This window comes from Alligator mississippiensis, chromosome 4, assembly GCF_030867095.1.
Source record: "Alligator mississippiensis isolate rAllMis1 chromosome 4, rAllMis1, whole genome shotgun sequence".
Lineage (NCBI taxonomy): Eukaryota > Metazoa > Chordata > Crocodylia > Alligatoridae > Alligator > Alligator mississippiensis.
The window spans coordinates 201272010-201297684 of NC_081827.1; the positions used below are offsets into that span (position 1 = coordinate 201272010).

The 25675-nt window shown below is 42.2% G+C and overlaps 1 protein-coding gene across 2 annotated transcripts; it reads left to right on the forward strand.

Annotated features, from left to right (window-relative positions):
• The first annotated feature begins 722 nt into the window (after nucleotides 1–722).
• Nucleotides 723–15785, forward strand: ZSWIM2 (zinc finger SWIM-type containing 2). Of its 2 annotated transcripts, XM_019492260.2 has the most exons (9): nucleotides 1305–1561; nucleotides 5641–5699; nucleotides 6036–6076; nucleotides 8752–8971; nucleotides 9260–9511; nucleotides 10574–10658; nucleotides 11672–11784; nucleotides 13267–13420; nucleotides 14944–15785. In XM_019492260.2, exons 2-9 carry the CDS (start codon nucleotides 5671–5673, stop codon nucleotides 15736–15738), a joined length of 1689 nt encoding a protein of 562 aa, XP_019347805.1. In that variant the 5' UTR covers nucleotides 1305–1561; nucleotides 5641–5670; the 3' UTR covers nucleotides 15739–15785. The 2 variants fall into 2 exon arrangements, with proteins under 2 accessions (XP_019347803.1, XP_019347805.1); XM_019492258.2 differs by lacking the exons at nucleotides 1305–1561; nucleotides 5641–5699; nucleotides 6036–6076 and adding an exon at nucleotides 723–1089.
• The last annotated feature ends 9890 nt before the right edge of the window (nucleotides 15786–25675 follow it).

The following is a 25675-nucleotide window of genomic DNA, read 5'->3' on the forward strand; positions in this document are numbered from 1 at the left end:
GTTTTTCCACAATTCTGGACTTTCTGACCTGACTTTCATCTATTTCACATTTTAAACCTTCACATTTTAGATCTAGGGGCAGATCTAAGGAAGATGCAATGGTGCAGTTGATTCCTGCCCCACTCAAACTTTAAAGCCAACAGCCTGGGAGAAATTCATCAGCACTTTGATTTAGGTAGTGCTGATAGAGTCAGTTGACTTCATGGCTCATGATAGCCTCCTCTATCAAGCCACTGAGGATGCGACTGCATGGCCAACAACTATGCACACGCTGCCTGGCATGGCTCACGATCATCTCCCTGCTTCCTACCAATCTCCCCACTGCACAGGTGTTAGCCACACGCTCTTTTTTTTTAACCGTCCGAATTTTCTTCTGCAGCCTCCCTGTCTGTTAGCTGTTCCTGGGCATGCTGCTCTTCTGTTTCACAGACTCGTTTTACTTCGCCGGTTTTAAATCTGCCCTCGCAGTAACGCCGCTCCCGAGTTCAGCCGTGGCAATGTTACGCCTGGGGCAGACCTGGCTAACAGCGAAGTACCGTGGGTGCTGTCAAGGCACTCGCTGTGAATAAGAGCCCTAGCTGTGACTGTAAAGCAGATGGCATTCATGACACAACACCTTTCGCTTCTTTTGACCTAGTTTGTTGCGGGGGGTAAAAACCTAATGTAAAATCTAGCCAATTGGGGTGTACTGGGGAGAGGAAGCTCTAGCCCGGCCCCGGAAAAGAAACCCGTGCAACCGCGGAAGCCCACATGCCGCTGGGATGCCCCCCCAGCCCGGGGTGGAGCTCGGGGGCAGCCGAGAGCCTCCCCCGGGCGCCGCTGTGGGGCCACGGGCTGTCAAGCAGCGCGCGCAGGAAGGCCGGCGGTTGCCATGGCGACACAACGGCGGGGGCGGGGGCAGCGCGCGCGGTTGCCGTAGCGACACAACAGCGGGCCGCGGCCATGTGGCGGGCGCGGCAGCGGAGCCCGGGCGGGAGCGCGGCGCTGCGGCGGCAACAGGAGCGGGCTCTGCACTGCACCATGCGCATCGTGCGGGAGCTCGGCCCCACAGCCTTCGTGCTGCGCGAGGAGCGCGGGCCCCCGCAGCGGGTACGGCTCGCCTCGCGCCCCACCTCCCCCCCACCCCGCTCCCGTCCCCCCGCGGCGGCTGAGCGCGGCCTGTTGTTGCAGGTGCTGCTGGGAGCCCCGCACTCCTGCACCTGCGCCGCCTTCCGGAGGGAGCGGGACCTGTGCGCGCACCTGTGCTGGTAGCGGCCCGCGGGCGGGCGGGCGGGCGGAGCCTGGCGCGGCCCCACGGGGCAGGGGGGAGGGAGCGCAGCTCCTCAGAGGGTCTCGGCCTTGGCACTTCGGCTGCGTCACCAGCCCCCGCTCCCCGCGCCTGGGGAGCCCCAGCGCCGGGTGCCGCGGAGCTGAGCCCCTGCCCCAAAGGTGCCCCAAGTACTTCGGTTCCCGACGGGGGGGGCACTCGCTGCTTTGGACCTCGGAGCGCCCCAGCACCACCCTGCCCTGCCCGGCCTGGCCCTGCCTCTCTGAGGACGTCCTGTCACAACAGCATCCCCAGGTCTTGAATATGAAATTATCATATTGGAAGCTCAAACATCACATTTGCTGAAAAGCTATCGTAGGCTGAAAAAACGATGCAAATAAGTCGTTTTCTTATTTACTTTATATCGCTTGCCATAACTTGCCGTTGAGTGAGTGAGAATTGGGTTGTCCAAGTTGAAGCCTTCCTTTATTGCAAGGCAAAGCTGTCGTAAAAAAAAAAGTGCTGACAGCAAACCCAAAAGTTGGTTAAGACTCTCTGAGAGTGACTTGGGCTTTGCCTATGCTGCATCAATTAAGTGTCTCAAAAATTGTCCTGCATTTTGAACCCACTTACAGTTATTGATCATGCATCACACAGGGGTTGAAATGACTGTATAAATATGATAATTATATACCTGGCAACGCTGTGCCTCGAGGCTGGTGAATATCAGCCACGGTGGGACAGCAGAACCTTGCCCGTCAAGCACCAGGACGTGGTGGGGAGACCAAAGGGGAGGGCTCCAAACTGCTGATGCCCCCGTGGAGCTGGGAACACTTAGCTCTCCAGACTCTGGAGCAAGGGGTATTTACCAGTATCCCTTTGTTAAGTGCACTGTTGATATATGTTTGGCCTTCCCCAGCTGTTGTAGCAATTCATCAACCTGGGGCATTGGGTAGGCACATGGGCAGAGCTAGGATTTTGAAAAGGGGGTGGCAGATAGTGAGGTACATTATCCCATATAACACAGCATGTATTTTTCTCCAAGCAGAAAGGAACTAGAAGCTTTACTAATAAGCAGGGTCCTGGGCCTGTATTACTCAGTTTAAGATTGAAGCAAAAACCCATGTAGCTTTGTTGGAATGAGTTGTAATCACTGCCTGGCTGTGAATTCAGAGCTTCCTTACCAAGAGCAGCTAACTGTTCTGCAGTTCTGCTGTCTTGTGATAGTTCAGAAACAACACAACCATTAAAAAGAGGAGAGGGCAATTAACATCTGTGGAACCAAGAGTTTAGAAGGGATCAGGTAGATTCTAATGAAAATGATTGCTAGGAGAATTTCCCTTTACTGAAGAGGAGACAGGCGGGTAGCAAACCTGGCATTGCTGTAGGAAATAGCCATTTGGCTTGAACATGGACATTCTACCCAGCAAGCCTTACTTGGGACCAGAAAGTATCTGATGTCACTAAACTAGAACGCACCTAGACAGATTTGGAATGACAGGAACAAACTAGCACTGCCTCTGTAAAGAGCAGCCTCTTGCTCTCTAATCTATCTGTTTTCCCCAGTGTCTCTTCTAACAGGTTGGTTGCTAGAAGGAACTCATCTTTGTTATTAGGACCTGGCAGCAAGTGCAAGAAGTGCCATCCCCTTCTGCAGAAAACTTGTGCCAAGAAATCTTTAGCTTCTCAGCAGTCTCCTCAACCTTCTTCTGCTAGCCCTGCAATTCAGTTGACACGGCTGCAAGCTTCCTGCTCACGGTGTTCTGAAAGCATCTTGTTTGATGTTATACCTTTAGCTGTGTTCTCTTTGAAATACATCTTGCATTTTTTTACTTCATCCTTATTTGCTGTTTAGTGTAACTTGGGCTACTGTCTGTTGACTTCAGTAGGACAGATCACCAAATATTGAAGGATTTCAGCTTGGCTCAAAGAGCTCCTCCAACCTTGGTATTTAGTAATGGTGACATAGTATTTGCCTTCCTGGCTCCTTTTTTGTTTGGCAGTACACAAACGTCTTTTGAGGTGGTTTTCTTAAGTAGCACCTGTTCCACCTTCCAGGTGGAACAGCTTACATACACAAGCTAAGCAGCAGTATGATAAGGTGTGAATCTTACAGTGCCTAATGTACGCCATACTAGCTCTCCATCCAAAAACGAGTTTGTCTGGAGTGTCATATTTACTCAGATCTAGGATGACTTCAAATTTAAGACAACCCATCAATCATCGGATTCTATGTGGATATACTGCAGCAGGGAAAGCAGTGGCAGGGGGCCAGGCAATGGAGGAGTCAAGTGACCAAATCTCCTTTCCCCTTGCTGCCTGTCACTCCCACTGCTTACCCTCCCTGCCATTGCCCCCTATGATACCAGCTCCCCCACCACACCTAGTCCCCCCTGCCTTTGGCCCCCTCCCAGGGACATGCTGTCTTGTACCTGCCTCTCCCAGTAATTGGCTTTCCATGCTGCCTGTTCCCTCACCCCTAGCCACTTTCCTCCTCCCAGCCCCTTACCTTCCCCCTATAGCTGCTTACTCTAAGTCATGGTTCTGGCCCTGGCTGGGTGTATGGAGCACATAATGGTTTCTGCCCTGGAGTGTGAGCTGGAGCTGCTGCTGCTACCTAGCCAGGTGGGTGCTGGAGCCACCATGTGCTCCATGCCAGGGGTGAGGGGGCCAGGGAAAGGGGTGCAGAGGTTCTGATTCCAAGCCCAGGTCAGGGCCAGAGCAGCAGCTGCATGTCTCCTGGTCTTGTACTCAAACCCAAAGTGAGAGGCTTTTTTCCCCACACTGAATGGGGAAAAGAACTTCATACTGGATTCCAGTAAATACAGTAAGTGTATTGAAAAGTTCACATTGTACACTCCTGTATATTCTCTCTGTGGAGATAAGTCCTAGTGATTTTTACCTACTTCAATTAAAGTAAAGGCCTGTTTTTATTGAAATCTCATTTTCTAAAATTAATCTTTCTTATTTTTGGTACCTTACTTCCCCATAGAACACAAATTAGGTTATGATCACTACTACTTCATGTCCCAGCTATTGTTACTTCTTGAATTAATTGGCGATTTTAGACTTAAGAACAATCTTTTCTGTGCCGTAGCACTAACTGCATCAAGAACCAGTCACATAAAGTGTCAAGAATTTATTTGTCTCAACATTCCCCCATTTTGCCATTTGAACAGGTCACCAATCATATTTTTCTAATTTAATATTATTTCTTATGTAACCAAAAATTGGTAAACACACAGAATTTTAATGTGGACTTTAAAAATTCCTACATAAAAGACTGTTAGGGATATTACCTATGTCTTGGTTAAAGTGTATGTGTGGTTTAGAAAATAGCATAGAAACCGGTAGGAAAGGGGTTTGCAGGATCAAGTCGTTAAGCAAACTGCCAAGAGAAGTTATAGTGAAGTAGGACTGCAAAGGATCTCCAGAGGTCATCTAGTCCAGCCTCCTGCCTTAGGCAAGATCATCCCTATCCAAGCCATCCTATAAAAACTAATCAAAACTCTACGTAAGACTACTGTAAACCTTGACACAACACAGACCTAGCACTCTAAAGCAGGGGAACCGTCGTAGCCAATGTCCTGCTTCCATGAAATGTCAATATGTGCTCAAGAGATTCTGGGAAGAGGTTCACACACCTCCCACTACAGAGGAAAGCAGAAACCCACAGTCTGTACCAGTCTGACCATGGGGTAAAATTCTTTCCTTACCCCAAATATGGTGATCAGTCTGACCCTGAGTGGAGGGGCAAGATGCTGAGTGCTCCGGCTCTGACCTGACTTGGAATCAGAACCTCTACCCCCTCCCCGCTACCACCCCTTAGGAACCTCTGGCTTTGGTCCCAGCAGGAGCATTGGCATACCCCAGTGAAAGTCCCCAGCCTTGCCTGTAGCAAGCACCTGCTTCTTCTAGGAAGGCTTAAAAACATCCTGACACAGCAGAAAAGAGAGCAGGGGGGGCAACCAGCCAAGCCTAGAAACATGGGAAATACCCATGGTAGAATATAGGCACTACACCTAGATCATCTCCAGCCAGTGGCTGTCCAACCTGTTCTTGAACACTTTTAGTGATGGAGAGTCCACAACTTCCCTAGGCAGTCTGTTCTGCCTCATTGTTCTAATAGTGAAGAAGTTTTTCTAGATATCAAACTGCAACTTCCAGCCACTGGTTTGCATCCTCTGCAGCAAGAGGTGTTTTCCCTTTTCTTTATGGCAGTCCTTCAAGTATTCGAAGACTGCTATCGTGTCCCCTTTTAAGTACCTTTTCTACAAGCTGAACATGCCTAGCTCCTTTAGCTGCTCCTTGTATGGCTTGCTTTCTAAGCCCTTGATCATCTTTATTGCCTGCCTCTGGACCCTCTCTAACTTCTCCATGTCCTTTTTACAAAGTGGAGCTCAGAACTGCACGCAGTACTCCAGATGAGGCCTAACCAGTGCCAAGTAAAGAGGTACTATTGCCTCCCATGCCTTGCACCTAATGTTTCTGTTGATGTATCCTAAAATCAAATTAGCTTTTTATGCAGCTGTATCACACAGCAGACTTGCATTGAGTCTGTGGTCTACCAAGACTCTCAAGTCTTTTTCCATAGTGCTGTGAGATAAAGGTCCTAATAAAAATACATTTGTAGCAGAGCAAGGTATAGCTTTGCTCTTTAATGCTAATGTTATATGTCTCTGAAATACCATAAGCCTTTTATTGTACCCCAAAATCTAAGGCTGAATTAGCAAGTAATTTGTTTTACCTTAATTTTTAAGATGATAATCTTTTTGTCATTCATCGTTAGGATACTGTTGAAGAAATTCAAACTTCCAAGAAATCATGAATGTAGGTGTTACCCTCTTTTTCGTATTTTATATATTACAGAAAGAATGCAACAGCATTTAAATATACAAAGACAATGTTCTCTGGAATTTGTATAAGGTTACTTTTCAATCACTGTTTTTTTTTTCTTGAGCAGCATATAACATTGTTATGCTTTAAGCCATTGCCAAGATTTGGCTTCATCAGTCTGAGACAGAACATCTCTTTTATTGCATCAACAACATCAGCTGCTTCTGAAACTACCCTTGTAAAATGTTTGATGTTAAAAATCTAGTCATTTACAACACTTGTGGGTTGTTAGAGTAGATTATTTCTGTTGTTAGAGCACCTGGCAGACTACGTATTGCAAAGCATGTTCTGTTTACATGTATTTCAGTAACTTAACAAGTATAAGTAATTTTGTAGTCATGGGCAGATGTTGTATTTTACCGAGCACAGAAAATACAGTTCAGTTTTCGGCCACATTTGTGCCAAATAGATTGTGAGCCAGCTGAAGGCCAATGAGCTTTTCAGCATAAATTAGAATACCTACCAGAGCTGTTCAGATTTGTTCAGTCTTTTCCTATACTAGCAATAAACTATACCCATATCCCAGATCTCTGCTCTGTTCAGTGCCTAAAGGCTCTGAATAGTGCCCCTGTAAATGAAGAGTGGAGATGGCTTTGTATGGTCTAGTGTCCAGACTTTTCCTGGAGGGATATGCTTTTTGTGGATCCCTAAAACCCACTGAAGTTGCTCATAATTGTATGGGCCAGAATCATTCCATTTATAAAATCTCACACATTATGGACCATATTCTCAGTTGAAGTACATTGACATGGCTTTATTGTTCACAGAATTGTTTTAGAGAAGAAAAAGGGACTGATGTATATTTTTTTTATAAATTAAAAAACAAAACAAACGTGAAGTGAAAGTTCTAAAAATATTCATCCCGAGTAGGATCCAGAGTGAAACAATAAATATAAACCTTAGTTTAAAAGTACAGCCATAGTCAAAATAGTTATTTTGAGAAAAGTAGTACTTTTATATTATTTATATTTGTATTTTTAGGTGGTACGAATAATGTAGGTTTAACTTTTTTGATAAAATTAAACTTTTGCTAATTTTTTTTTTTTACTGTGTGCTTTTCAGAGACCACATCACCTCAAGAAAAAGTCACCTGGTTTATGCATTAACCTTTAACCATTAGGGCTGTGCGAAGCTTTGGTCGCTGATTCAATTCAGCAGAGATTCGACCTGATTTGGCAGCTGAATCTCCAAATCAAATCAGGAGACCTTTTAATCTCTCTGAATCAAATTGGAAGCCTCTGAATCGATTTAGAGAGATTCGGACATAGACACAGCTTTAAATGTTTTTTCCACATACCTCAAGGTACCAAGCAGCTCATGAACACTGTGATGGTGGAGCAGAGGGAGCATCCCACAGGAGTGCGGGGGTGGGGGAGGTCCCCAGCGTGCTCAGTGGTGGACCTGGAAGTGGACCAGAGGCATTTCTGGTCCACCCATCAGCTCAGTGACTGGTGCCTCCTGGGTCTGGGGGGGGCATCTGGGGTCCCCCCGTGGCCAATCCCCCCCCCACCTGGGGTCCCCCCGTGGCCGAGCCAGGGGTGCGGGGGGGAGATCCCCCCCATGTGCTCGGTAGTGGACTTCCGGGTCTGCCACCAAGCAAGCGGGGGGGCCCCTCTGTGCTCCTGTGGGATGCTCCATCCGCCCCACCATTGCAGCGTTCACGAGCCACTTCTGGTACCTTGAGGTATGTAGAAAAAACGTTTAAAGCTATGTCTATGGCTGAATCGCTGATTCTCCGAATCATCATCAAATCTTCAGATTTGGATTCAGCTGAATCAAATCAGGACGGTGATCCAAATAAACGAATTGAATCACTGTCCCCCAATTTAGGTGGAATCTGAATTGAACATGGCCCAGTTCGCACACCCCTATTAACCATGCATTATCAATAAAATTGTTCTCTTATTTCTTGTTATAGAACCTATATTGCAGGAATCAGCAAATGCACAGCCTGACTTTCCAGATGATTCATTTAGCAGTGCCAGCTGTTAAGGGGGAAGAGGGGAGGCTCTATCTATAATCATATTTTTTAAGAAAGGGAGCAAACTTGATGGAAAATCTTACAATGAAAGATATTGATCATCTCAGTGTTGTTTTTAGACTAATTTATTACACTATAATTGTATTTTAATATTTAATGCAAATGTAAATGCACTTCCAACATTGTAACACCCCTAATGTCAGCATTTGGGTTTGAGACAATGTGCTTACATGAAATTTGAATCTATGATTTTCTGGCCTAGAAGCAAAGCATGCCATTTTACATAATGTGTAATGTAAAGAGTTTTAGTTTAGAATTGTTTCAGAATATTAGTCATACATTAACCTCTTAACTACATTTAAATATCCAGTTGTATTAAAAATTACAAAACAAAACACATTCTGCCATAAAGATCATTTTAGGTGGGAAGCTGTAAATACACCATCATTTTAAATTTCAAAATAAATTTCAAATGAGGAATTTAGATTTGCAATATTTCTTGGGCTATAAATGTATCAAAACTGACATAGTACAAGGCAGATTATATAGACTGACACCTGTAACAACTGAGTATTTCCAAGTGTTAAAGTTTGGCAAAAAACCTTCATTTTGAGTTTATTTTTGGTAGATGCCTTTCAGTTAGGTCTCCTGGAAAGAGAAATCAATGATGTGCTTCAACGAGTACATCAAGAACAGTCATCTAGCCCAAAAGCCAAAGCTCTCTCCACCGAAACATTAGAGAAAGAGGATGATGGATACATTAATCAGAAAGAAATTGATGTGGAGGATGTCTGTCCTATTTGCCAGGAAGAACTACTAAAGAAAATGCTTCCCGTCACTTACTGCAGGTTAAGTAAACAGTTTGCTTTTCATGTTATACATCTGGCAAGAGCTTATTTTACTTGCCAATTATAAAGAAGTATCATTTCTACAAAATTATGGTTGCAAGGATTCTATAAATGGGGAAGTTTTAACCCACTAGTAAGCACCTCCCATTACATATATCTCATTTTATTGCAAGAAAGGCAAAAATCCACTGTTATAATTAAAAAGGCTAGGCTATTTAGTTTGAGATAGTAGATTTGCCTAAATATTTATGGACAGGTACAGAAATTGATGCTGTTTTGTTTTTGTAGGTACAGCTGTGGTAACAGTGTTCACATCACATGTATGAAGATTTGGGCTGATCACCAGGGTGAATTAGAGAATGAGTCTGTGGTAAAGTGTCCCCTCTGTAGGGAAGAATTTGCACCATTAAAGCTCATTATAGAAGAATTCAGGAACTCTAGTCAGCTTGTGACTGCAGCAGAGAAAATGAGGCTTGACAGACACCTTGGAATCCCCTGTAATAACTGCAGAGTATTTCCAATTCAAGGAAAATGCTACAAGTAAGTTTTTTATGAATAAGAGTATGTACATTTTAACTGTATGCCTTCAAAAGTATTTTATAACTTATTGCTTATTCTACCTTTTGACTTTCCTGGAAAATAAATTTTATCTGTTCTTCTAACTTAAAGCTGAGTATGTCATCAACCACTTACGATTGATTTCTGATCACTTTGTGTTACAATGGTACGTGCGACAGACACCTATTGAGATCTTTTAGTCACTGATGTAATGAGGGTGAGTCACCACTTAGAGTCATCTAGTGTAATTCAGTTGGTATGAAATCATGTGATTTTTACTGGTTGCGAGTCCTAATAATAACCTTGCTCACATGAGTAATGTCACTGACAGTGTGACTTCTTGTTAAGAGTAAAGTTTCTTACAGAATTGGAATATTTATGCCGACTGGATGTTTTTTTCTTCAAGTTAGCTCTGCTGGGAATTGAGTCAAGGTCAAAAGTAACAAAACTCAGTTTAACTTTCTTTTTTAAAATAAAATAGTAACCATAATCTGCTTGTCTATCAATGTAGAACAGCCATCAAGTTACTTTAAATAAGTGTTTGAAAAAGTGATTTTTCACTTTTGGAAAATTGCTTTATTGTTTGTCACTATGTTATATGCTATACCCATATAACATATGGGTAGTTTGCTTGTTTTTTTAACCCCATTACTGAGGAGTATGCTATGTTGATTTCTTCATCTTGAATTAGAATCTCTTGAACACCATGAACCTATTCACTCTATCATACAAGCTTTATTATCTGTAATATTTTCTTACATAAATTGTTGCCATTCAGAAACCTAAATATTCCCTTTTTCCCCCGAGATAAGAATAGCACATAGTGAGACTTCTGTGGAAAATTTAGCCAAAAACTGATAAATATTAAGTGTTGCTTCCTAAAAACTTGCCAACATGGCAATAAGTGAGTTAGATTAAGTGTATACAAGTAATTTAGGACTTCTTATGCCAAAACTTTAACAAAGGTTTTCTTTACATTTATGTATCATTCTAAAAATGTTAATATTCCATTCTGCAAGTCCCCTGTTTTGTTGTGTTTTTTAGGTGCACGGTGTGTGTTGAATATCACCTATGCCATGAATGTTACAGAAAGTTTTGCCATCCTCCGCATGTTTTTACCTTTCGACAGGTATGGTAGTGGGTTTTATTACACTACATCCAAAGCCGTCTAATAGACAAATACAGGGAATATTTTATATGGAAGTGTAATAAACTGTTCTTTTAAAATATATATATATATATATATATATGCACTAAATAGGATTTCTGGTTAAAAGACAGCCCAATAAAAAAGCCCATAAAGAATTAGGAAGAACACCTTAGAAGGTACTTCAGAATGTTCCCAATTAGCCTCTAACTACATGACAAGGAGGTCAGTAGTGGTCTCTATTTTTGGCCTGGGCCTTGATGCAGCTCTCTTTCGATAACGGAGGAGTTAAGAAAATGAGGAGAAAGGTGAACAACATTCCCCCTCTAGTGTCTGGTAACACTTCTATGGAAAAAATAATACACTTAACTTCTCAGTTGCTTCATTCCAGAGTAAGGATCTCTGCAAACAATATCCAGAGTTAACCAGCTGGCTGGCTAACTCCATCTGGTGTGGCTTTGTTGGAGCCGTAGCTCTGAGGAGTGCTGAGTATACAGGCCTAGAGCTCAAGCAGGAGATTATAAGTATGAAATGTCCTGTCCTCCCACAGGTTCCAGAGGGCTAGCTATTGATTTAGCACACTGTCATTTTGAACATTTCTGTAACTGGCTAGTTCTTTTATATTGCTACACTGTTTTGTGGAGTCAAAGCATTGAAACTATGAATAGCAGTTACCATGGACTCAGATGCAAGGGGCAGTTTCAAACACACGTCTGATTTTCCTGCAGCTTTGCCTTAAAAGACCTAGAAATATTAGCTCTTCAATTTTGCCTAAGGATAAGAGGGTTTTTTTGACATGCGTCAAGATGGTCTTTAAGTGCTATGAGTCAGCATACCATACTTTAAGGTTTTTCCAAAGCTTTAGATGAGAAAAGAAAGTCTTCTTGGAAAGGGACTTCAGTCAGAACATTGATTAACCTGTATTTTCTGCTACAGAAATTGATAAAGAATTACTTTATTAAAATATTTATAGTTCCTCTTTCTGAATATTATAGAAGAGAAATCAGAGTTGGAGGTCACTTAAACACGTTTCACAATTATCAGCTTCAAGAGGGAATTTAAAAACCATTAATACACGAGATGAAGAAGAGATGTTACGTCTTCAGAAGTAAGATACCATGTTTCCCATACTATTTAAGTTTTGAGTTTCCATATTCAACATTATGTAAACAACTCAGTATATTCATATTTTCTTGTTTTTAGAAATGCCTTCTAGAAAGCAGATATTAACTTTTTTATCCTATTAATGTACTTAAAGTAAGTTAAATTTAATTTACAGGTGAGTGAATTTCTTTTCACTTAGGCTTAGAGATTAATGCCATGCATCTTGGAAAAGCATTTTAAAATTGTCACGCTCTGAGCTACCTTTCAGTTAAGAGCAAGAAAAACCCATCCTGTTCGCTTACGAAGTAATTAAATGTGGAGGTAGGTGGGTTAGTATTTTTCAGGAGCAGATTATTACTGAGATGAATCGTTTGATTTGGAAATAGGAAAGGCAGAATCCCATAACATTTTGGTGGCTAATGGACGAGACTTTCATTTGCATTTTTAATAAATTTGCTTGTGTCTGAATTTGAGGACAAACAGGCTCAGATAAATATGAATTTTGATCTTCTATAAATGTACATATATTTATACTAACAAGATTATTGTATTAAAGATAACCTACTCCAAGATACCTAAAGAGTTGGAAGCAGAATCTTAAACTGTGAGTGTCCTTCAGAATGGGCCTATTTGACCTGCCTGAGAGATCATTTGTCTCTACAGTAGTGGTCTCCCATCATACTCTTCAAAGTAACACCCTCAAATTTACTACTCAGTACTAGAACAGATTACTGTGTATGGCCCCTAATCCTGCAATGTATGCATCTCCCACAGTGTCTCAGTAAGGCATGAGAGCATTGCAGGACTTCAGGGATAATGTTCTGTTTTTGCACCACAAGCTTCCTGTGGGGTACATCTATACTGATTAAAGGAAGCCATGAATGTGCATTACATTTATTCTAACACAAAAAACCCAACACTCCTTCCCTGCTGTCAAATTGCCAAGCCTTAACTTGTGGGGTTGGGGCTGGGCCACACCCGTTCCCCCCACAGAGCTGAGTCAGCAGCAGGCCATGCCCCCGCCACATGGCTCTTCGGCCAAATTCAGCACACAGATGGACTCAGCTTGCAAGATAAGAAGGTTGATCACCACTGGTATAGATGTAGACTGCGACTTTGGACAAATTTCTTAACTTCTTTGTGCCTTGGTTCTTCTAAAATAAAGTAATCTCTCAACCAGGAAGCTTGATGTAAAACTTGCTAAGTGAATTTCTGTAGCTTATATTACATAGGAGGTCTGAATAAATTATCATAATTATTTCTCCTCTTAGGGGAGGATCCATTTGTGGATGTTCTATAGCAAGATTGGGGTCTTTGAAATGACTGTTGCAAATTGATTAGGTTAACAAATCACTCTGCTCAATAATCAGCCCACCAGAACCTGATATTCCTATACCAGAGGTTGGCTTGCGACTTTGAAAATTTCAGTTTCATTGGCTCTTTTCCTAATTTATTGAAAACTATTCTGGTTTTTTATATTTTTTAGGACCAATTGTATCCCAGAGCACATTGTAAAATCTATACCTTACACATTGGTTAGGAAATGTAGCAATTTACTTGCTCCAGGCTTGCAGTGTAGACTGTGTTTGAAGATCTTTTGCCTTGGTCAGTATGCAAGACTCCTGCCATGTAATCACAAGGTAAAAGTGCATTCTTAATCTGTGTTGTCATGCTTGTGTGGTGTAGATATTTATTTTATACAAAGTTCATGAAATATTACATATCAGATTAACTTAAACATTGAAAAGAATATGAATGTTCAGCAAACAAATCATTAGGTAAATAATTTGATTCTTTGTCATTATCATACTCTATTTCAAGACTATCAGCACTTTAATCTGTTAACATTCAACATAGTTTTACTAGCCTGTTTCTTAATATTATGTCTATCAACAAATGATTGTACTCACTGCTTAGATGGCAGTGCAAATACAGTATTATCAATTAAATGTAGGTAGCTCAATGGCAAAGTTATTGAGAAAATCCAGGGACTTTAAAGGAAATGAATTAAAGTTATGAGTGGCTTAGTATTTATATACTATATGCCCTTGTGTATTTATTTTACAGTTCCCTATTGTCAGTGATGTGTGTACCATTGTAGAGTAAGCTCTGAATGTTTGAGAAAGTACTGTTCATTGGCTGTTTGTGCAGCTTCATTCTCCGTTCATTTCCTTCTAACTGCTGTGTGCCTGGAACAAATGTTCCATCACCACTCCTGCGGGTGTGAAAACAAAGATTATTCTTAAATTTTAATAGTAGGTAGTTTTCTGTCTTGCAAATATTTTGATCCCGTTAGACACCCATTTGAGACTGGGTTTTATTTATCTATCTTAAAGAGATCACAGGATAAGAAAGTGGCTTCCGATTCTGATTTCGTAGTCCTTAATTATGGAACCTGACTGTGTTCTCAACATACTTCTTCTGTGGCGTAGAGAAGGTTGACTTTCCTGGCACTTACAGCGTTGAGTATAACTTGACACTTTAAATAAAAGTTACATAATTTGGATCCACTTATCTTTTTAGAGCACCTTAGCAACGTGTGCATCAAAAGCAGTCTGCACCAGCGCTTTACTAGACCCATATAAAACATCTTTCTCAAATTCTTATAATCTGGAAATATCTCCCTGACCAGCAGCATTCTCTTTGTTGACAGAATGACACTATTTTTCATGATGATTTTTACTATCCTGTAGAAAAGAAAAGCTACTGCTTGGAAGTAGACACAATCAATTCAGCATCAATAGTTACCAAAGATATACAAGGAGAACTAGGAGGAAAAAAACACTGGAGTCAGCACTGAGTCTATATGTGTCAGTGAGCATAGGTGCAATTCTGTTCTTCATAGGAGCAGTTAAGAACTTAACTGATATATCAAACAATTCAAGTGTATTGGTTTACAGCAGACAGCTCGGCTTCTGCTAAACCATTTGCCTCAGTAAATACTCTCTTAACGTATACCAGTTTCACATTGACCTAACCTGGAGATTAGTGAATTTACTTTTGGTTTCTTCTTGGGAGAGTGAACAGTTACAGGAAGTGGAGAATCAGACTTTGAATTTTTATTTATTTTTGCCTTCAGGAATAATTTGTACTTAAACTGGCATAGAAGAACACTTAGGAATAAGCCACTTTTTATGTATTTGATGCATGTTTTGTTTTTAAGTTCCATAGGAAATGTATTGATGATTGGTTGCAGCACCAGAAAAATGCATGCCCTGTTGATGGATATATTGTATACAATCCATTAACTTGGAAGGATGTTCCAGCGAATCATGATGTCCATCCATCAGGCTCTCAAACCAGTCTGAGTAAAATTGCCAAGCATATGGAGCCAGAGCTATTTGTGCCTGGAATTGGGCTATTCTCCAAGCAAACACAATTTGGACGTATTTTTGAAACTTCTCAAGTTAGCCTCAAACAACTGCATGCCAGCAAAGATCCACCAGATTCTCAACAGGATTTAAATTTAAATACCTTAAGCTACCTTCATCTGGGAGAACCTCATTCTAGCCAGCATAGCACAAATGGAAACCTGACTTTACAGTTTTCCAGGCACTTCAAAAACGTCACTCTTAGCACTCTCCAGAAAACACGTACCTTGAAATCATATTCTGTTGCATCTAGAAGAGATGCACATCTCAGTAGCATCAGGGACCTAAATGGAAGCAATGCAGACAGAGGCACAGAAGTGTGTCAAGTTGACTATGACAACTTGAACAAAGCAACTGATGTTAAAGGAAGAAATAACCAAAGTTCAACATCTGTAAGATTTCCTGGGAATTTGAACTTTAAAGTTAATTTGGGTACAATTAACCAGAGATCATCAAAAGGGGAGAGCAAGTTCGCGGGAATATCCAAACCTGAAAGGCTTTTAGCAAAACTACCTAAACATAATTTGAGCCTTAAAACAGAACCCGTTTTATTAATGGAAGGATTTTCACTGAATAACAGGTCATGATGTCATACAATTTATTTTAACTAAATAAATAGATCTTACTGTCTTAATGCATTGGATTTTGTGTTCCATATTTTGACTCCATTTTATTTTCTTTCATAGTGAATTTCCTAGTGGCAGTTTCCAACAAGTTTACTTCTCCTTTACACTACTGTAGTAGCTTTACTGAGCCAGTGGGGAAGTGGGAATAATACCCATAACCAGAGATGTGGGGCTTTATTTTTCTGTGGGAAATTTTCCATTTCTAAACATTCGTTGTTTCATAAAATTAATTAGTAACAATGAATGGATGCCAATACAATATTAGGCAAGCTTGGTAGTTTCAAAGTTGTAATTAATGTTTTTCAGATGATTATCCCTAGGAAGTGTGCAAGAGAGTACATATATGTTTTATTGATTTGTAAACAGGAGGGTAAATACACTCACATAATAATCCAAACCAAAAATCAAGTTATGAATTCACCTAATTGGCTGTGCAGGTCAAATCAAAACCAAAGTTAAAATTCTTATTTCATCTCAGACTGCAAGTGAAAGTAAAACTGATTCACTTTCAGTTCAGCATACACATAGAGCAGTGTCTCATTTCTTTTCTTGAGTTGGAGAAGTTGGAAGTGTCTGCATAAGATTTGTTAGTTTTTTAATGATTTTTGGTTTGAAGTAGTCATAATAATGCTTAATCAGAAAAAAAAACGTGGGTGGCATCATTATGGTGAAGTTCAAGCGACTGAAGGAAGGAAGAAAGTTCGTAGATGTAAATATTGTGGGTAGGAGTGTGCTAACGCAACAAGAATGAAGAAACATTTAATAACGTGGAAACTGTCCTGAAAGAGTACAAGCCATATGCAGAAAGCTAGTACAATGAAGTGGTGGAACAACATCTGAGAAATGTCTACTTCAGGAATCCTATGCAAGTACACGAATTAATATATTAAACAACACACAATATAGACTAGCATCTCTTTTGTTTTAAAACATTGTAATTTTAAAAGTTGTTAATGCAACTCTGGACTATTATTTATTTATTTACAATATTTGTATCCTGCTTTTCTGCTTGCATAGTTTCATAGTAGCTAGGGCAGGAGGAACCTGAACAGATCATCTAGCCTGACCCCCTGCCACAGCCAGGAATGAATGCTGGGTTCACAAGACCCCAGGTGATCATCCAACCTCCTCTTGAATTTGCCCAATGTAGGGGTGAGGACCACCTCCCTGGTTCCAGATTTTGGCCATCCTAACTGTAAAATATTGCCTTCTGCTCTCTAACCTAAACCTATTCTCCATCAGGTTATGACCATTGGTCTTCGTCACCCCAGGTGGTGCTGGGGAGAAAAAAGCTCTGCCTATTTGCTGTTGATCCCCCTTGATGAGCTTGTAGGCAGCCACAAGGTCCCCCCTCAGCCTCCTCTTGCTGAGGCTGAACAGGTTCAGGTCTTTCAGTCTCTCCACGTAGGTCCTGTCCTGCTGCTCTCTCACCAAGCGGATGGCCCTCCTCTGAACCCTCTCCAGGCTGGCCACATCCCTTTTGAAGTGTGGCGCCCAGTACTGGACGCAGTACTCCAACTGCAGCCTGACCAAAGTCGCATAGAGGGGGAGTATCACCTCTCTGGACCGGCTTGAGATGCACCTTTGGATGCATGACAAGGTATGGCTGGCCTTGCTGACTGCGGTCTAGCATTGGCGGCTCATGTTCATCTTGGAGTCAATAATGACTCCAAGATCCCTTTCCATCTCTGTGCTTTCAAGAAGGGAACTCCCCAGCCTGTATGTATGCTGTGGATTCCTTCTCCCAAGATGCAGCACCCTGCATTTGTCTACATTGAAACCCATCCTATTCTCATCTGCCCACTTTTGTAGTCTGTCTAAATCTAGTTCCAGCCTCTTTCTCCCTTCAAGTGTGTCCACCTCGCCCCACATCTTAGTGTCATCAGCAAACTTAGACAGCATGCTTTCCACCCCTTTGTCCAAGTCGCTGATGAAGATGTTAAACAGTGTGGGCCCGAGGACCGAGCCCTGGGGGACCCCACTGCTCACATCTTGCCAGGTTGAGTACAACCCGTCCACCACTACTCTCTGGGTGCGCCCCATCAGCCAATTTTTTACCCAACCAACTGTGCAGGCATCAATGCTGCAGTCACTTAATTTATTGATGAGGATGGGGTGAGAGACAGTGTCAAAAGCCTTCTTAAAGTCTAGAAAGACTATGTCCACAGCGACACCATCATCCAAGAATTTAGTTACTTGGTCATAAAAGGCAATCAGGTTGTTCTGGCAGGACCTGCCTTTGGTGAACCCATGCTGATTGCCCCTGAGCATGATCTCCCCTGCAGGCCCCCCACACACCCCCCATGCTGATTGCCCCACATGATCTCCCCTGCAAGCTCCTTGATGATTCCAAGAGCTTCCCGAGCACTGAGGTGAGGCTTACAGGCCTATAGTTACTTGGGTCCTCCTTCCTCCCCTTCTTAAAAATAGGGACCACATTAGCCAGTTTCCAATCCCCTGGCACCTGGCCAGATGACCACGAATGCTCATACAGCTGGGCCAAAGGCTCCGCGATGACCCCTGCCAGCTCCCTCAACACCCTTGTGTGGAGGGCATCTGGACCTGCAGATTTAAAAATGTCTAGCCCTTCCGGAAGATCCCTAATTACATCTGCAATGACTGAAGGCCTGATAGCTATCCCCAAGGTTGTCCCTACCTCTGATAGGTGGGATATCCCGGTCCTTTTTCAGGAAAACAGGCAAAGAAACTGTTAAAAATATCAGCTTTCTTGTCTGCTGTGGCCACCAGATTACCATGTGTGTCTTGCTGGTGCCCTCTTCTTGCTCCCAATGTACTTGAAAAAGGACTTTTTTGTTGTCCTTAATCCTGGGCGCTAGCCTGAGTTCCATCTCTGCCTTGGCCGTCCTAATAGCCCTCCTACACTCCCGGGCCAAGGAGGAGTACTCCTCCTTGGTGATAGTTCCTCCCTTCCACTGGTTGTACACCTCCCTTTTAGTCATCAGGCATTGCTGAATGCCCTTGCTGAGCCAAGGGGGTTTCTGAGCACTCTTACCCCCCTTGCTTGCCCTAAGCACCCAAAGTGGCTTAGGTTTAACAATATTTTTTTTTTTAATTACATGATAAAAAGTTAACTATTTCAACTCAGCAGAGCGAGCTTAGTCCTCTGACCGATGGCAGAGGCCAAACTATACTTCTCTTTGGCCTTGCAGTCCCAGGACAACTGAGCAGCAAGTTGAACAGCAGAATGTTGTTTCTGACAGGGAGGGGAGAAGCAAGCTTCCTGCCACTTCTCCTTCTAATGGATAAGGCCAGGCTAGAATCGGCTAAAATAAAAATCTTTTCCCCCTTTTGCTGCAGGAACTTGGTAGCTCAAGTGAAATAGCAGATTTGCAAAAAATGAAAATGTTGAGCTGACAGGTCTGGAGGAAGAAGAAGCAGGCTCCTTGCTTTCAAGATCACCGTCACCAGATACGCAATCCACCATGAGTAGCTGTTCAAGACAGTCGAGCTTTGTGGACAAAATGTCAAAAGAAGATCAAGAAAAAGCAGATGAGACTTAGCTCAAGCTATATTTTTAAATGGTACACCTCTTTCCTGAACTGAAAATCAATACTGGAGGGAACATTACAAATTAATTCGCCCATCATATAAGTTACCATCACATTATCACTTCTCACGTTCTCTCTTAGATAGAGAATATGACACTGTTCAAACAGTGGTTATTCAAAGGATTGGTCAAGCAGAATCACCAACACTGATGTCAGATGGATGGACTGATATACAAGGAAATCTTTTATTGAGCATTATGTTAGCAACACCTGAACCAACATTCCTGAAAGCAATTGCTAACAACTCTTGTAGTCATACAAGTGAATACAGGCAGTCCTTGGACTTATGACAAAATTAGTTCCTGAAAGCCGCATTTTAAGTTGAAACGTTGCAACTCTGAACCAATTTTCTCTTAAGAAACAATGATATAAATGGGTTGGTTCCTGAACCAAGGCCCAATACCCTATTTTCACCAAAAATACCCCAGAATTTTGTACTCGATCAGTTATAGACGAGTAATATAGCTACATTAACGTATTTATATTGTAAATAGCAATCATATTGATTTGGAAGGACTTCTTTGAGGTGACTTTGCTGGACTTTTTGAAAGGCTTTTGATTGGACTTTTTGAAGGGTTCTTGGCTGGAGTCTTCTCAGGAGTGTTGGCTGCAGGATTTTTTGGAGTCTTGTCAGCTTTCTTAAAGAAAGTGTCCAAGGAAGTTTGGGCAGATGTTCTCCAGGGAGATGAGTGACGCAGCAAACTTGTTCGATGGCGTGGCGTTGCATCAGATCAAGCATTGCAAGTTGAAACAGGGTGTCAATTTATAAATGTTGTAACTGTGAAATGTTGCAACTCAAAATGTTGTACATCGAGGACTGCCTGTACATAGCCAAATTACTGAGTGAAGAAATTGAAAGTACAGGTCCCTCCAGGGTACAAGCCCTTGTAACTGATAATGCGAGTAACATGAAAGCTGTATAGCAAATATTAAAGGCAAAGTATCTTCATTTAATAGTATTTGGCTGTCTTGCTCATGCGTTGAATCTTCCGGCAAAGGACATAGTAGGTGTGAATACAATGAAGATAATATTGGTAAACTGCAAAGTGATTGTGAAGGTATTCAACAATCATCATTGCTAATCAGACTTTGAAGAAATTAGAGAAAAAGAAGAAGGGGAGGGAAAGTGCACTTTTATTGCCAGAGGAAACTAGGTGAGTCTCAGCTACAACATGTTTACATAGTTTGCTCCGTACAAAGAACTGTTTGCAGTGTACTTCAGTAGATGACACAAGTATCCCAGATTATTCCCGTGAACATTCGGAAGCATATTCTCGACAACAACATGTTCTGGGTTTGAGTTCAAGGAGCATTCAGCTTGCTACTACCAGTTGCAGTGGCTATCAAGAAACTTGAAGGAAATGCACCAAGCCTTTCAAATATTTCAGAGATATTCAGACTGCTGAATGAAAATCTAATTGAGCTTTTGCCTCCTCCTCTTTTGGATAGAGGTGACGTAAAACTAATGTTTACTAAGAGATCTGAGTTTTGCTCTCATCCAGTTCATCTGGCAGCAAGCCTTTTGGATCCTCAATGCAGAGGACAACATTTATCAGAAGATTATCTACTGCTCTTAATACAGTTATGGAAGTAGCTAAGAATGTCCCCAACATTGACGAAATAACCGTGATGACAGACATTGCTGAGTACTGCACAAAAGAAAAACTTTGGAGCAAAGACATCATTTGGCGGAGAACAGAGAATATGTCTCCTCTCACATGGTGGAAAGGATACTATAACACCCGACTGCTGTCCAGGATTGCTCTAAGGATCCTAAGCATTCCACCAACAGCAGCTTCTTGTGAACAGAACTGGAAGGCTTTCAGCTCAATCAAGACAAAAACGAGGAACAGACTAACAAATGAATGCACCGCTAAGCTTGTTTCTATTTCTCAAAATCTCTTCCTTCTGAAGAATCAGTCAGAAGCACAATTAGTGAAGATGCAGTGTGATGATAAGTTGCCCTTGCCCATAGGACTTTGGTAAAACCATCCTTTAGCGCAGAGGCAGGCAATTATTTCGTGCGGAGGGCCGCATACTGAGTTTTGGTAAGCCACTGAGGGCCGCATGATAGGCAGCCAGAGGCAGATTAATATTAATTTTCTAAATTTTTTAGGGGCCCCACGGGCTGGACAGAATGGGCTGGCAGGCTGCATTTTGCCCACCCCTGCTTTAGCAAAAGAGAATGTGGTTCAAGTAGTTCTGAATCAGATTTGCCTCAATCTGATTCTGAAATGGAACTAATAAGTAGTGCAAGTGACTCTACAGATAGTGACAGTGAAACTGGAGGTGCCTCAGTGACCTCAGAATATGCATAGCCATTAGATCCTCATAATATACAAGGGGCTAGGCTGGTTTCAAATTGCAGGCAGGGAGTTCCTATCTAATTTGGAAATTATATTATCTTTAGATAATGTTTAAGAGTTTAGCTATACAACTCCAATCCTTACGTGGTATAATGAAAATTTAACCAGGAGTATATGCAACTAAACAGATTCACACTGAATTAGCAATTTACATTTTAAAAAATCCAGTGAAATTAGTTAACAGATATGGATAAGCCAAACAGAAATATTAAAATAGTAAAAAAATATATAGATACTTGCAATAAGAAATCAGAGCGTTCAAGGTTTCATTTTGTTAAATTATTTGACATTTACCTTTCCCCAGCTATCTGTCATTGTTTGATCAGAAATCAGCTTCCAATTTTTCATAGTACTTCAAACTTTTTAGTAGTAAAAATATTACATCTGTTTTCTACACATACATACACACTCTTGCTCTATTGGACCCTAATTAAATATACTATTTTTTATATATATATATATATATATATATATATATATATATATATATATATATAAAAAAAATGTAATTCTATTTTTATGATAATGTTTTAAAACAAGAATACTTTAACACTGATTTTAATTTTGCCTGGGCAGTTTTTTGTGGGGTTTTTTTGTTTTGTTTTTTGGGGGTGTTTTTTTTTTTGTTGTTGTTTTGTTTTTTTGTTTTGTTTTGTTTTGTTTTTTTACACATCATATCAGATAATGGGAACCAACTGCATGTCCAAATGCACTAATTGTTGCACAGAATCAGCTGTCACTGAGCAAACTTGTTGCTCGTTACGCATGGAAGTAGAAAAATCATTAGTTTTCTGAAAAAAATATTTCAACTAATTTGTAGCATATGTAAATAGATCGTAGTAGCAAACAAATTATTTTATTGAAAATATGCAGAACATAAAAACTATTGTTCAGGAAGGTTGAACATTAAAAACATTACAGTAAACTTCAGAATGTTTAACAGCCCTGGGTTAAAGCAACCACTATTTCATCTGTGCCATCTGCTAGGAGACTGAAGGCTTTTTTTTAGACCATTATTAAATCCATACAGGTTCTCTCTCTCATTAGAGAACCTCAGACAAATTAGTACTTAGAGTGGAAAGACAGATGATCTTGTTCAGCATGGTTGAAGGTTTGAATGATCCCAAGGAACAGTTCAAGACTTAAAAATGTACCTTTAGAATGCTTCAGATTCAGCACTGTGCAGAATTTCCCTGTTTGCCAGAAAATCAAATTACTTCAGTAATAATCTTCCTTAACATCTTCCTTAACATGGATGTGAAATGTTTACTCTGAAGAAATTGACGGCCATTCCATCCAAGAAAGAGCAACAGCAAGTTGCAAGAAATAATTATGCCACCCTAATACCAATCTGTCTCATCATATGGAATTTAAGGTCAAATCCAAATACTCTTATTCAAAGTCAAACATCAAGACCAAGAGAACATTTAAAAATCAGAATTTCCCCAACAGTAATTCAAATGTATATACTATCATCAATAAAGCCCCTTTGAACAAGTATTGATATAGTAGGGAAAAAAAATGCAGGCTTGAAGTGTTAGTTTTGCTTCCTCTAGCTCTCTTTAGTCCATCTTAGTGGTATGGGAACTTAGAGCTGGTGCACAATTGCAAATATTTCTTTTCATAGGCCTAAGACGAAATGCAGCCACAGCAGTATTAGCCAATAATTTTGAAATTAAATCAGTTAGTGCCAATTACAAAAAAATAGTGCAGCTAATTAAACTGCAAAATGTATTTCTGCAAGTTAGGTTAGGTAAATCTATCCCAAGCTTAAAAGGCTGCTTTTCATTTGAATTCCGAAACTGCTTGATAAATAAATTAAATTGAAAACAAATTTCTGATGTGGTAAGTATGCGCAAAACAGAAAAAAAAAATACACAGATAAATTGGGTATATTCCCACAAATTAAGTTTCATTTGGGTAAGTATTCTTACAGCAGAGTTTGCAGCCTGTTCTATCCATACGAGCTCTGGAAAGGTAGATTCCCCAGTTAATGACTCCAAAATCTGCCAGGTGTAAATAGTTGATCCTATCTTGTTAAATCTAATTACAAGTGCCAACCCTGAAGCCTGGTGGGACAGTTGGGTAAGCATCTACCATTACATAGTCTAGTCACATTACAAAAAGCAATTAACAAGGAAGTTGGTCTTTGCTCTGATTTATGTGAATAGGTCTTTATGCCCCGGTTTGGTAAGGGATAAGGTATCACCACCAGGATCATGGGACACATGTACATGTGATGAAAATTGCTCATTTTTACAATTTAATTACATCATGCTGTACACATATGGGTTTTTTTGCAATATAAATGAGTGTATGTTGCAACCTAAACTATATCTGCATGTAGTTCAGTTTCCAATGTAGCTATTTGTAACGTTGCAGCCTTTTGACAGCTCACTCCCCCAAGCTGCAAGATAGGTGGGCTGAAGGCTGAAGCAGTGAGGGGCCCCTTCTTAATTTTTTTATGGAGCCTGCCTGCGTCTCCTGTGGCCAGAGGGCGAGCTGCTGGTAGACTGAGCAGCCCCTGAACTGCAAGAGGCCCCAGTCCTTCCCCCCCATTCCAGCACCCCCTCCCCCCCGGGGCTGCTAGGGTAGACTGCTAGCTTGTGGTTGGGTTTGGGGAATGGTTGGATCAGGCTGGGTGCTGCCTCTGAGCTGGAGCATCACTCACCTGCCCAGGCAGCCCCATGGGGTGCTGCTGCAGCTCAGGAGCCACTGGCAGCGTGCCCTCCCTAACCACAGGAGACACGGACAGACTCTACAAAAAGATCGGGCCCCTGGCCACTTCCTCTCCCCCCCCCCCCCCCCGTTATTGAGCATGCCTGTGTGAGCTGCCAGTGGGCCAAGTGGCCCCTGAGCTGCCGGGGGCTCTGGGTCCTTTCCTTCACAGTCGCAGCACCCCTCAGGGCTGCCCAGGTGGGGTGCTAGAGGGCCAGGGGCTGCCCCAGTTCAGAGGCAGCACCTTGCCAGATCCAACCTTCCCCAAGCCTAACTGGGGAGCACTTCCTGGCAGGCTTGGGAAAAAGTTGGATCTGGTGGGGTGCTGCCTCCTAGCTGGGACAGCCCATGGCCTGCTAGCACCCCACCTGGGTAGCCTCGGGGGACACCAGCGCTGTGGAGGGAAGGACCAGGACCCCCCACAACTCAGGCCGTTCAGCCCACCAGCAACTCGCACAGACAGGCTGGGGGGGCGGAATCAGCAAGGGGTCCAATCCTTTTTATTTTTTCGTGGAGCCTGCCTACCTCTTCCGTGGCCTGGGGGGCAAGCTGCCAGTGGGCCTTTAGCCGCAGAGGGCCTCATTCCTTTCCTCCGTGGCAGCGGCGACTCCCAGGGCCGCCCGGCCAAAAGGCTAGTGGGTGGGTGTTGCCCCAGCTTGGAAGAAGAGCCCAACTTAATCCAACTATTCCCCAAGCCCAAATTGAGGCAGCACCTGTCTGCTCGCAGGCAGCCACGAGGGGCACCACCACTGTAGAGGGAAGGATGGCCCCCTCCAGGTCAGGGGCTTGCTCAGCCTGCTGGCAGGTCACCCCCAGGCTGCAGGAACATTGGGCAGGCTCTGCAAAAAATAAAAATAAAAAAGGACTGGGCACCTCACCATAACAGTGACGGAAGCCCCCCGATTGAAAAGGTGAGCTTTTAATCATCACAAAAAACAACTATTTTAATTTAGGGGACTAAACCCCCCTCACATACAAGCACCCATGGAGATCACATAGGCCAGGGGTTTCAAAGATATGTCTAACAGTACTTGTGGAGGGGCCAGGAATTCAGGGGTAGGAGCCACTGCCAACTTCCAGTGTACAGAGCCCTGTTGGCACCACATCAGTGGTGAGGGTTAGAACAATGGCTGCATTAACCCTGAGCTCCATGGTCCACATCTGGCCCAGGCAGCTCAGGGGAGTTTGACACCCCTCCCATAGGCTGCTCAGGCTGCTGAAAAAGGGCAGACACAGGCAGAAGTG

Bases quoted from the DNA above. Each gene is read 5' to 3' on its own strand.
- ZSWIM2 (XM_019492258.2), top strand. From the start codon at position 762: ATGCCCCCCCAGCCCGGGGTGGAGCTCGGGGGCAGCCGAGAGCCTCCC. The intron at 9,512-10,573 runs GTAAGTTTTTTA...TGTGTTTTTTAG, and splicing joins ATTCAAGGAAAATGCTACAA to GTGCACGGTGTGTGTTGAAT. The intron at 13,421-14,943 runs GTAAAAGTGCAT...TTTGTTTTTAAG, and splicing joins TCCTGCCATGTAATCACAAG to TTCCATAGGAAATGTATTGA.